Genomic DNA, 13,049 nt, shown 5'->3' with positions numbered 1-13,049 from the left:
TATAATTAGCATATCACAGAATTTAAAGTAGATAATCCCATGGTTTTTCATATATTCAGAGTTGTGCAGCTATCAACACTCTCATTTGAGTTATTAAATAATAAATTAGTAAATAATAAATATTTTTATTCCCCTACCCCAAAAGAAACCCCACAGTCACCAACAGTCACTCCCCATTCTTCCCACACTCTGGCAACCACTAATTTCCTTTCTGTTGCTATGGATTTGTCTATTTGAGACATTTCATACAAATGAAACCATATGTGATGTTTTGTGATGGGCTTCCCTCTCTTTTAAAGTTCATCCATGTTCTAGTATGATCATTAGTTACCAAAGAAGTCTTTTCACACTTACTTATCTAATGCCTCTGGGAAATTTGTGGCTCCTATGATGATAACTCCTTCATTGGGCTTAAAACTATCAAAAAAGAAACAAAAGTACCTTTTCACTGAAAATTAAAAGAGTACACATATAGAAATGCTCTACACAAAACTGTTTATCATTAATTTTAGTAACAGCAAAGAAAAGGGAGTGATCTTTTTATACCCAGGTGATAAGACATCTCTATTAAATAATTTTTAAAAAAAACAAATGTTATTGGGCCAGAATACTTCAATAAAACTGCTAGCAATAAATCACAAAGTCACCTACAATTACAGATCTTCACAAAGGCTTATTTGTGTACCTGACTTATTTGTGAAAAATTATTCTCAAGTTTACCAATTCAAATGATTTGCTCCTAGACTTCCTATTGGGTTCCAAACTGCCTTATATGGTTTTAAGACATTTTTACTTCTTTCAAAGCAACCCCACCTCTTGCTTTTTAGATTATAAAAATTGATACAAACTTTTAATCTGCAACAACATTAGAAGCTAGTCACAAATTGTGTAGAAACCAGTCTACAATCCCTTTACATCTCCAAGAGACTACTATTGTTAGTACTTTCCTGTCACACTACAATTAATGAAAAAGGTGTAGAGGTCATCAATTAAGAACAGTTGATACATCAATTAGTTATGGACACAACACAATACAGAGAATGAAGCTTGTCTGGCCTTCTTGCACTAGGGACTACTGTGTTGTCTATATTTTTTCCAATTTCTTGAACGTTATCAAATATATCACCATATTCCAAAGACAGAGGAAGATTCAATTACCCATCCATTTCAGCAAGAAGTTGATTTATAGTCTGCCTTGAATATGGATGCATTGGCGACTCGATTCGCTTCCCACCAACAGAATCTAATTCATCAATAAATATAACACAGGGAGCATTTGCTTTTGCTTCCCCTAGGAAAACAAAAGAGATTCCAATAAGTTTAATGAAATCAATACTTTTTGAACAAAGTCATATAAATATGAAAAACCTGTAAGGTTGTCAAAAGCCAACAAAAGACATTCATTTGGGAGACACAACACAAAAGGAGGTCTCTTTCTTTCTTTCAAAACTGATTTAAGAACAGTAGCCTCAAAAAAACTGTATCATATACAATAATATACAACACAAACAACTGAGTATTCACTCTTCCAACTGCACAAACCATATACAATCAGAGTTGAGGCTACTTATTCTTTAATTACATACTATCAGATTAACAAATAAAATGAATAGGACAACAACAAAAAACCCAGCTTTATAACAGCCCCCAACCTCATCAAACACCTCTCCTGGCTCTTCTCTTTGGAGGAAAAGTACAGTTCTGTTTTAGCTCACATTAAAGTACCTAAAACCTGACCCCCACAATGGCTAGGTCAGCTATCAATCATAATCACACAGCCGAGAAAGGGTTAAGAAGCCCTCTTCCCCTAAAAGTAAGAAAATTTGGTATTGTATGAAAGATACGTTAAAACGTACTAAATAGATTTCTTATACGGCTGGCTCCCACACCCACAAACATCTCATCAAATTCTGATCCAGAAGCATAATAAAAAGGAACATCAGCTTCTCCAGCCACAGCTCGAGCAAGAAGTGTCTTTCCTGTCCCTGGGGGTCCAACTAAAAGAATTCCTAAAAGAAAAAATAAGTGAGAATGATTCAAATTAAAAAAAAACAAAACCAAAAACAAAACCCTGATGTGAACCTATAAAACAAATAGTTAATAATTAATGTATATAGTTTGGAGGTTGAAGACACATGACCAGTATTTTGAAACAAAGCAAAACATGTCTTTAAATAATGATTCAACTTCAGGATCTTCTCCAAAACTAATTTCCTTCTATCATTTAAATACTGCTTATCTATCGGTCCTCAACAAGTCAGAATCTTGAGAGAAAGGAATATAAACTTATTCATCACTAAACAAAAGTCACACCAAAACAGATTAAGAGATTAAAACAACGAAACGTACTACATGAACCCTTGACTTGATGATCTTCCGTAAAAAACATACTTAAGAAATTCTAGAGACATTTGAGGAAAATTTCAAAAAAACCTGGAGTACCAGATATCAAGGAAATAGTATTTAGTTTTATTTGGTAGGATAAATTACTCTCTTTATTTAGGATAATGTGCTTGGTCTTAAGTGATGCATACCAAAGGCTTTAGATGTAAAGTAGTTAATCTCTATAGCTTTGTAACTTTTTCATATGTTTGAAAATTTTCATAACAGCAGTAAGTTCTTCTAAGTTGAAATAACAGAATTCTTTAGGTTCCACAACTTTTCACTTTTCAGAATATATTTAAACAGGCAACAAAATTATATTAATGCTATATTTTAACATAAAACACTCTTTAAAAAAATTTTTTTTAATGTTTGTTTATTTTTGACAGAGAGAGAGAGACAGAAATGAGCAGGGGAGGGGCAGAGAAAGAGGGAGACACAGAATCCAAAGTAGGCTCCAGGCTCTGGGCTGTCAGCTCAGAGCCCGACGCGGGGCTCGAACCCACAGACTGCGATATCATGACCTGAGCCGAAGTCGGACGCTCAACCGACTGAGCCACCCAGGCATCCCATAAAACACCCTTTTGAAGGAAAGCTGAAAAATACCCTTCAGACTGTCCCCTTGTGTTGCCATGTTATTCCTAACTGGTTTAACTCCTCACTGTATCAATTTCTTATAGAATACATTTTGGTACCTGAGAATTTTCCCACAATTTTATACAATATCCTTTGATGTTGTATAAGAAAAGTGTCACTATTTTATGGTTTTAAACATGCTCTTTATGATGTTATAATATTGACTTAATAAATGAATCCTAAATTAGCAGACTCATGGAAACAGTTTTAGATACTTCTGAACATTCTCAGTAGAGACAGTGTGTAGCACAAAACCAAATGTAAATAGCAGTGTCTCCTTTAATTCACCAATTCCATTTCGAGAATTGGAATCTAGCATAATGAATAAATAACACATGAATAAATCTCCAATGTATTCTAAGGAGTTAATTAAGCATGTGGGCAAAGCCTTCAGACCTTAAGATGATCACCACAGCACTGATTTTATTATCATAATTAAAAATTTTTATGTGAGTAGAGCTGACACACAGTTACATTCGTTTCAGGTATACAACATAGTGATTTGGTAAGTTTACACATTATGCTATGCTCACCACAAGTGTAGTTACCTTCTGTTGCCATGCAACACTATTATTACAGTATCACTGAGTATATTTCCTATGCTGGGCCTTTTATTCCTCTGACTTATTTATTCTACAACTGGAAGCTCTCTCCCTTCCCCTTCAGCGACTTTGCCCAGCCCCCAATGTGCTCATTTTAACAGCAAAACACCAGAACCATTTAAAAGTTCAATATAAATGATTATAGTACAGCTGTATAATATAAGGACACCATTAAGTCATTACAATTTTGTACCCAATTTTAGCCTACGGTTTTTCCCTCACACAAACAAGCAATTCTCCAACACCACCTGGGTGTCCTACAATTCAACTCTATTCTGACATGAACTACCTGGACATAGCATCAAATACTGCAAGTTAAGGCCTTGGTCCCAAAAGACTGCCTATATGAACTGCAAGACCAGGCTGTTACCTAGGCTTCTGACCAACAGGCTCTAGATAGGAGGTTCCAATGATCTCTTCCTTGGATTTGATTAATTTGCTAAGATGGCTCACAGAACTCAGAGAAACAACACTGTACTTACTAGATTACTGGTTTCTTATAAAAGGATACAACTCAGGAACAGTCAGATGGAAGAGATGCATAGGGCAAGGAAAAGGAAAGGGATTGTTGAGCTTCTGTGCCCTCTCTAGATATGCCACTCTTCCCACATCTCCACATTTACCAACCTGGAAGCTCTCTGAACCCTATCCTTTTGGGTTTTTATGGAGGACTCCTTAGACATGCATGACTGATTCAACCTCCAGCCACTCTCCCCTCCCAAGCAGTTAGGAGGGTGAGAGTGAGGTTTCAGCTGTGTAATCACATGGTTGATTCTATTGGCAACCAGCTCCTAACCTTAGGTGGGTTCTAAAAGTCACCTCACAGTGTTGCTCTCAACACTAGGAAATTGTAAGAAATGGGATTAAGACTAAATATGTATTTCTTATTAAAAATCACAACAGTCATTAAATCATATTAACTGTGGGAAAACATCAGAGAGGAACATTCTACAAAGTAGTGTGTACTATTTGTAAGGTCATAAAAGATCCATACCCACTCCTACAATAAAAGGCTGAAGAATTTTTTCAGATTAAAGAAAAATCTAAATGTTATGTGTAAACCTGGATCAGGTCCTAACTTGGGTCGGTGAGGGTGATGGGAGGACCTTACTACGAAGGATATTAGTAAGAGAAATGCTGAAATTTGAATATAACTGTGAATTTCATAATAGTTTTGGAACCAAGTTAAATTTCCTGATTTTAAGAACTATATTGGAGTTATATAATAGAATATCCTTATTTTAAAGAAATATGTAATAGGTATTTGGGGTTAAAGGAGCATGATATCTATAACTTACTCTCAAATAATTAAAAAATACATTTATGTGAAGAAAGTGAATGAGCAAATGGGACAAAGTGCTAAAAAAACTGCTGAGTCTGGTTAAGAGTACAGGGAGTTCTCTGTACTGTTCTTACAACTTAAAGTTTGAAATTATAACAAAACTCAAAATCCCCTTCCTCCCAAAACGGTTATACAATGTTAGGTTTAGAATGAAGACTTATTTCTAAAACAGCAATTAAGAATTAAACTTTAGGCATTTAAATCTGATAAAAATTAAATTAGCAATGGATGACAGTATTTTTGATGTCAAGTCATGGTAAAGGGAAGATATCTTACCTTTTGGAAGTTTACCTCCAAGCACAGTAAATTTTTGTGGATTTTTCAAGAATTCAACAACCTCCTGTAATTCTTGTTTAGCTTCTTCCACCTAAAGTGACACAATTTACCAAACAATTCTAAATAATGGATTATCAAGGCTGCCTCTTTGAAAGTAGTAAATGTAACTGGAAGTTAACTTGGCTTTCTCTTTGTTTCAGGGAAAGAAGCACACAAGAAGGCCCCTTATAAATGCAAACACAAAGGGGTTTTCACCTGACTCTTTTTGCCAATTATGCAGTCTCCTTTATAAGTTTGTATATCTGAGAGACAGCGTATGTGTGAACGGGGAAGGGCAGAGAGGAGAGAGAGAATCCCAAGCAGGCTCAGCACTGTTAGCACAGAGCCCAACGTAGGGCTCAATGCGAAGAACAGAGAGATCATGCCCTGAGCCAAAGTCAAGAGTCAGATGCTTACCCAATGGAGCCACCCAGGCACCCCCCATTATGCATTTCTTTACATATCCCAACAAAAGCATTCTCAACTTCCTACCTTTTCAAGAAATAGTGCTCCCTCCAGTTAACAAGCACTTATATTCAAAATTCCAGTTAAATGGGTCAGTGGCATTTGTTGTAAATAGAAAGGTTCCCCTAGCAAGTTTCAAATCCAGAACTTTGGAACTGATTACAAGCTTCCAGGGCAAACTATGTAACTTAATGTACATCAATGACAAGGAAGCCTGTGTTTAAATTATAACAATGATTTAGGATTCATTATGAGATTATTTTCATTATAAGGAGTTACTACTAGATTCTAAATGATTTAGTTCCCAACAAATGCCAAAGGACAGTGACTAAAATTAAGCTATAGTATACGGATATTGTTTTGTAAATGGTTGTGGCCAAAAAAATCTAGAGTATTTCATCCTCAAAATATAAAAAATTATGTAAGAATTGAGATTCTTGGCAGGCGTAAAGCCCAATCTGGTCAACAAATATGTCAAGTAGAACATTAGCTCAACTTTAAAAAAACTGATATAAGGAAGCTGCCTATCAGAAATCAGGTAGCATACAACTATGAGTAACAAATGCAAATACCTAGGAGCCAGAATAATATTAAAGATAAGCGCAGAAGACCAAATGAAAGCAACAGTGGTGGCAATATACTGAAAAAGCAGTATACTGAAAAAGGGTCTGGAAAGCAACAGACCCTTACAGAGGGCAAATAATCACAACTTGGTTCTACAAAGGAGTACAGAACTCATGCTCCAGACTTTAATTTTTCAAGCAAAAATAAAAAAGACATCATTAAAGATATTAAATATCCATTTAAATGAAAAAAATGTATTTGTGGGGCACCAGGGTGGCTCAACCAGTTAAGCGTACAAGTCATTGATTTTGGCTCAGGTCAGGATCTCAGGGTTATGAAGTCGAGCCCCTATATCAGGGCTCCACCTGGAGCTTGGAGCCTGCTTGAGATTCTCTCTCTCTCCCTCTCCCCTGTACTCCACACCGCCTGTGCAACCTCTCTCTCTTAAAAAAACAAAAACAAACGAAAAAAACCCACAAAAAACAATTTAAAAAAATGCAATTGTGTATGTACTCTTTTAGGTATTTTATTTTATTTTTTTAATTTTTATAAATTTTTTAATGTTTATTTATTTTGAGAAAGAAAGTGCAAGTGGGAGAAGGGCAGAGCAAGAGGGAGAGAGAGAATCCTAAGCAGACTGCACACTGTCAGCACAAGAACCCGGGGGAGGGCTCGATCTCACTAATTGTGAGGTCATGACCTGACCCAAAATCAAAAGTTGGATGCTTAACCAAATGAGCCACCCAGGCGCCCCTATATTTATTATATTTTATTTTATTTTTTAATGTTTGTTTATTTTTGAGAGAGACAGACACAGAGTGCAAGCAGGGGAAGGGCAGTGAGAGAGGGAGACAGAATCTGAAGCAGGCTCCAGGCTCTGAGCCATGAGCACAGAGCTCAACACGGGGCCGGAACTCACGAATCATGAGATCATGATCTGAGCCAAAGTCAGACACTTAACTGACTGAGCCACCCAGGTGCCACCTCCCCATATTTATTTTAAATTACAGTGTCCAAATAATATATTCACAGCCAATTTGCAACCCTACGTTTAGACAACTTTAAATAATAGCTCTCAATGAGAAGAAAAAACTCAAGTACATTAGGGTTTAAAAGAAACTACCTGGCCAACAGACACATGAAAAGATGCTCAACATCGCTCCTCTTCAGGGAAATACAAATCAAAACCACACTCAGATATCACCTCATGCCAGTCAGAGTGGCCAAAATGAACAAATCAGGAGACTATAGATGCTGGGGAGGATGTGGAGAAACAAGAACCCTCTTGCACTGTTGGTGGGAATGCAAACTGGTGCAGCCGCTCTGGAAAACAGTGTGGAGGTTCCTCAAAAAATTAAAAATAGACCTACCCTATGAGCCAGTAGTAGCACTGCTAGGAATTTACCCAAGGGATACAGGAGTACTGATGCATAGGGGCATTTGTACCCCAATGTTTATAGCAGCACTCTCAACAATAGCCAAATTGTGGAAAAAGCCTAAATGTCCATCAAACTGATGAATGGAGAAATTGTGGTTTATATACCCAATGGAGTACTACGTGGCAATGAGAAAGAATGAAATATGGCCCTTTGTAGCAACGTGGATGGAACTGGAGAGTGTGATGCTAAGTGAAATAAGCCATACAGAGAAAGACAGATACCATATGTTTTCACTCTTATGTGGATCCTGAGAAACTTGACAGAAACCCATGGGGGAGGGGAAGAAAAAAAAAAAGAGAGAGGTTAGAGTCGGAGGGAGCCAAAGCATAAGAGACTCTTATGAACTGAGAACAAACTGAGGGCTGATGGGTGGTGGGAGGGAGGGGAGGATGGGTGATGGGCACTGAGGAGGGCACCTTTTGGGATGAGCACTGGGTGTTGTATGGAAACTAATTTGACAAAAAATTTCATATATTAAAAAAAAAAACCAGCAAAGGAACAATAAAAAAAAATAAATAAAATAAAAGAAACTACCTGAAAAAAAGTGCACTAAAACATGAAATATCTCTGGGCCAAAGGGCATTATGAAAATCTAGAATTAAACTCGTGATTATCTTAGATTTCTACATACTTTCCTAGGACTGTTTCTAGGAAGAAATAAAGAGCAAAGAGGTTTTTTTTTTTTTTTTAGGCTAAAAATGGTCTTTAAAAGTTATTTCAATTAAATTATGAAAATATACTGTTTATAAAGTTAACGGTTAAAAGCAAAGCTCTGTCCACTCCTAAGCCCAGGAGACACGTGTTATATATGCTCACCAAGAAACATGCAGAGAATATTCATAATGGCACTATTTAGGTGAAAACTAGGCACAATTCAATGTACACCTAATGTTGAATAAATAAACAGTACTGTGATATTCACAGGATACTATGCAATGGGGATGAAATGAACTACAACTCCATTTAAAAACATGGATGGATCTCATAAACATCATGGTGGGTGAAAAAAGCCATATACACTACACATATTATACATGTCCATATGAAATTCAAAAGCAGGGGAAACTAATGTATGTTATTAAACAGAACAATGATTATCCTTGGAGTGGTAAGAAAGGAACACTAGGAACTTTCTGCTAATATTCTATTTCTTGAGCTGGGTGCTGATAATTATGAGTTCACTGTATGGGAATTTATTAAGGTATAGATTTATGATTTGTGTAGGTCTGTGTGAATGCTAAGCTTCAATAAAATTTATGTTTAAAAAGAGATTTGGTTCTTTATTAAAATAAAATTTTTAAATATTCAAAGTTATTCAAAAGAAGTGTGGTATATTAAGTAATGAAGTATGTATAAAAAGAGATTTGGTTCTTTATTAAAATAAAATTTTTAAATATTCAAAGTTATTCATATACTAAATGCCTTGCTGACCATAACCTCAACACAGGTTCAATGTCATGCAGGCTCTCAGCTCTCTCTGCACACCTTAAAAAAAATGAGAGGGGCCCTCTGCGCTAAGGAGTCAAGTTTTCAAATACTCACTGCCCCAGCCTCCTCTTCAATTATTCCCTTTCCACAATTCCAGCAGAGTTCACAGCTGTTTAAATTGCAAAGGGAAGGGAAGGACTACTTGGTATAAAGGCAGCATAGTGACTTCTGATACTTTATTCCCTAATATTTGAGTAGGTGAAAAATATTTATGCTTAAATGGGGAACAGAGTATGGAAAGGGGAAGAGCTCTCATTCTTTTTTTTTTTTTTTAATTTTTTTTTAACGTTTATTTTATTTTTGAGACAGAGAGAGACAGAGCATGAACGGGGGAGGGTCAGAAAGAGAGGGAGACACAGAATCTGAAGCAGGCTCCAGGCTCTGAGCTGTCAGCACAGAGCCCGACGCGGGGCTCGAACTCACGGACCGCGAGATCATGACCTGAGCCGAAGTCGGCCGCTCAGCCGACTGAGCCACCCAGGCGCCCCGAAGAGCTCTCATTCTATTGCATATTACAAGTGGCTTTTTCATTGGTCAACAACCAAGCCAGGCACATTAGCTCTTCAGGGTCCTTGCTCTCTATGTTCCTCTGGCTAGAAACGTTCTTTGCTCAAATATATGCATGGTTTAGGGGCACCTGGGTGGCTCAGTTGGTAGAGCATGCGACTCTTTTTTGTTGTTGTTGTTAATAAAGAATATTCCAAATATCACTGGAGGCGCTTAATGAATTTATGTTGTATTTTTATTTTTATTTTATTTTGGAAACAGAGAGAGAACCCCTCTTGTGTTCTCTGAGAGAATCATAAGCAGGCTCCACGCTCAGTACGGAGCCTGACACAGGACTCAATCCCATGAGCCTGTGACATCATGACCTGAGCCAAACTCAAGAGTCAGATGCTCAACCAACTGAGCCACTCAGGAGCCCCTGAGGATGAGACTCCTGATCTCAGGGTTCTTAGTTCAAGCCCCACGTTGGGTGTACAGATTACTTAATATCTTTAAAAAAAAAAAAATCCATGGTTTACTTTATCTTCCTTAAATGTTCACTCAAGTGTCAACTTCTCAATCATACACTGAATATCACCATTTAAAATTGTGACTTTTCTCTCAGAACTCCCGATCTCCTTTACCCTGCTCTATATTTTCCCATAACACTTCACTTTTGAACATACTATATTATAATTTCCTTATATGCCATATCATTGTCCAATTTCTGTTAGAATTAAAATCCATAAAGGGAAAGATCTGTTTTATTTCTTTTATCCCAATATCTAAGTTCTAATCATGGCTTAGTCTTTTCTAATAGCCAGTCCCCACCCAGGAGCCCACCCAGAGTTGCCTCAGTACAAAAAAACAGTGCTATCACCCAAGAAATTCCTAGGGATTGAGAAGCCCTGTGTCAGAAATCGGGGTCAAAGACCAAACTGTAGAACCCAAAATGCACCTAGTACTCTTGTCACGTCGGAAATTGCAACAGTTTTAGTGCTTGGAACTGGAGGTAGAGACCAATATATATGTATTTTCTATTTTACACCTTTAAACTCAAATATTGGCGCTACATAATTAGATAATATTCGAAGAAAGCAAAGTAAACTTCTTAACTTACTCCTTTAACGTGTTCAAAGGTGACATTTTTCATCTGGACAGGATCTACTGCAGAATCAAGCCCTGTTGTTGTCCGGAAGCGGACTAAAGAGAAGAAAAGAAATGCTTATATCTCTGATACATTTATAAAATTCCAACCACCTTGTTTTTCAGATTTAAGAAAGCCCAGAAAAATTACATCTAAATTCACATTCATTAATTCACAGTGAAGTACAGAAACTAGGTCTACTGGATTTCTAGGCCGTGTTCAAGGAATCAATGACCCTCATTAAACTATCTTTGTACCTTCTAATTAAAATGAAATAGTATTTCCCTCTTCTCCTATAGTATCTCATAACAGAGATTTAAACCAATCATTTTCAAACTCCACTGTGCATAAAAGTCACTTGAGAAAGGTGTTAATGCAAGTTCCCAGACCATGGCCCAGAACTTCTGATTTGCAGATTTAGTAAAAGGCCCAAGAGTTTGCATTTTTAACATTAAATTATCCTGCTACAACTGGTCAGAGATGTACACCATGAATACACTGCCTTAAACCTAGCATTAAAAACTGGCACTAGCATTTTTTTTAAGAAGGGCGAACCTTAAAAGAGATTATTTCACTTTTGATGTAGCCTCCTTCCTCTGGCAACTGTTACTTGCCCTCGGATGATAGATCATTAATGACATCATCAAGTATAAGAAACACAGTGAGGCGTACTTGGGCGGCTCAGTCAGTTAAGCGTCGGACTTTTGCCCAGGTCATGATCTCACAGTTCATGGGTTTGAGCCCCACTTCAGGCTCTCTGCTGTCAGTGCAGAGCTTCGGATCCTCTGTCCAACCCTCCCCCAACCCTTCTCTGCTGATTCTCTCTCTCTCTTGAAATAAACTTTAAAAATACTACTAGTAATTTTAAAAAAACAGTGCAAGTTGGAAGAACAGTAAAATACGTAAGATCAACTATAAGGAACTATTTATTACAAAGCTTTCTTAAACCTCTCCCCCTTGGTTAAGCTTTCATACTAAACATATAAATGAGTAAAAAGTAATTTCTAATTTCCTCAGAAGAAGATGAAAATATTGCCTTTAAGACAGAAATTTAGGGGCGCCTGGGTGGCTCAGTCAGTTAAGTGTCCGACTTCGGCTCAGGTTGTGATCTCGCGGTCCGCGAATTCGAGCCCTGTGTTGGGCTCTGTGATGACAGCTCAGAGCCTGCAGCCTGTTTCAGATTCTGTGTCTCCCTCTCTCTGACCCTCCCCTATTCATGCTCTGTCTCTCTCTGTCTCAAAAATAAACATTAAAAAAAAAATTTTTAAAAGACAGAAATTCAGATGCAAAAAAGTCAGTAGGTAAAAATACAGTTAACAAGAAAACACTTAACATATCAAGAATATATGAGTCGGAAGAGTAAATGTAATATAGAAATTCTAGAATGGACACTAATAGTTTTAGCCACTAAATTGTTTATTTAAGAATCTGTGGGGTCCGGGGCGCCTGGGTGGCTCAGTTGGTTAAGCGTCTGACTTTGCCTCAGGCCATGATCTCACAGTTTCTGAGTTCAAGCCCCACGTTGGGCTCTGTGATGACACTGAGGAGCCTGCTTCGGATTCTCTCTCCCTCTCTCTCTGCCCCTCCCCCACTCTCTCACACACTGTCTCTCTCTCTCTAAAATTAAAACATAAACATTGAAATAAAAAATCTATGGGGTGTCTGGGTGGCCCAGTCACTTCAGCATCCAACTCCTGGTTTCAACTTAGGTCATAATCTCAAGGTTCACTGGTTCGAGCACTGGGTCTGGCTCTGTGCTGACAGCACAGGACCTGCTTGGGATTCTCTTTCATTCTCTCTGCCTCTCCCCCACATCCGCACGCCCGTGCATGCATGCTCTCTAAGTAAATACAGTTTTTTAAAAAAAGAATCTATATAGATAGACTTAATAAATAAGGCAAATAAATTTGTAGTTGAACCCACTTGAACCTTGTAAGAAATTAATTACTCAACGGCAATGCACTTCATATTTTAATATATGTTTTACTTAACATAAGAAATTAAGGGAAAAAAAGAAATTAAGAAACATAAAGGAATAATCAGACCTTTTCCTACTCGTCCGTTATCACCTAGTGTCCCTGTAATGGTTCTGTTTTGAAAATAAGGAGATAAGAGAAGGTGACTCTAGATATAAAAAGAATATTCCTGGATGTTAAAATCTCATCTCAGGTTTGATGCCACAA

At 37.3% G+C, this 13,049-nt stretch overlaps 1 protein-coding gene across 1 annotated transcript in view; it reads right to left on the bottom strand.

The window, feature by feature from the left end:
* The window catches only part of YME1L1 (YME1 like 1 ATPase), a 51,608-nt gene that overhangs the window by 11,999 nt on the left and 26,560 nt on the right, over positions 1-13,049 (bottom strand). The window contains exons 8-12 of the mRNA XM_015070618.3: positions 10,840-10,922; positions 5,239-5,329; positions 1,857-2,009; positions 1,159-1,291; positions 355-417 (exon numbers count right to left, since the gene is read on the bottom strand). Coding sequence (XP_014926104.1) covers positions 355-417; positions 1,159-1,291; positions 1,857-2,009; positions 5,239-5,329; positions 10,840-10,922 — 523 coding nt within the window. The remainder of the gene's footprint in view (positions 1-354; positions 418-1,158; positions 1,292-1,856; positions 2,010-5,238; positions 5,330-10,839; positions 10,923-13,049) is intronic.

This window comes from Acinonyx jubatus, chromosome B4 (assembly GCF_027475565.1).
Source record: "Acinonyx jubatus isolate Ajub_Pintada_27869175 chromosome B4, VMU_Ajub_asm_v1.0, whole genome shotgun sequence".
In the NCBI taxonomy this organism is placed as follows: Eukaryota; Metazoa; Chordata; class Mammalia; order Carnivora; family Felidae; genus Acinonyx; species Acinonyx jubatus.
Note: the sequence above shows the minus strand (reverse complement) of the source record. Positions and strands in the feature narration are given on the sequence as shown.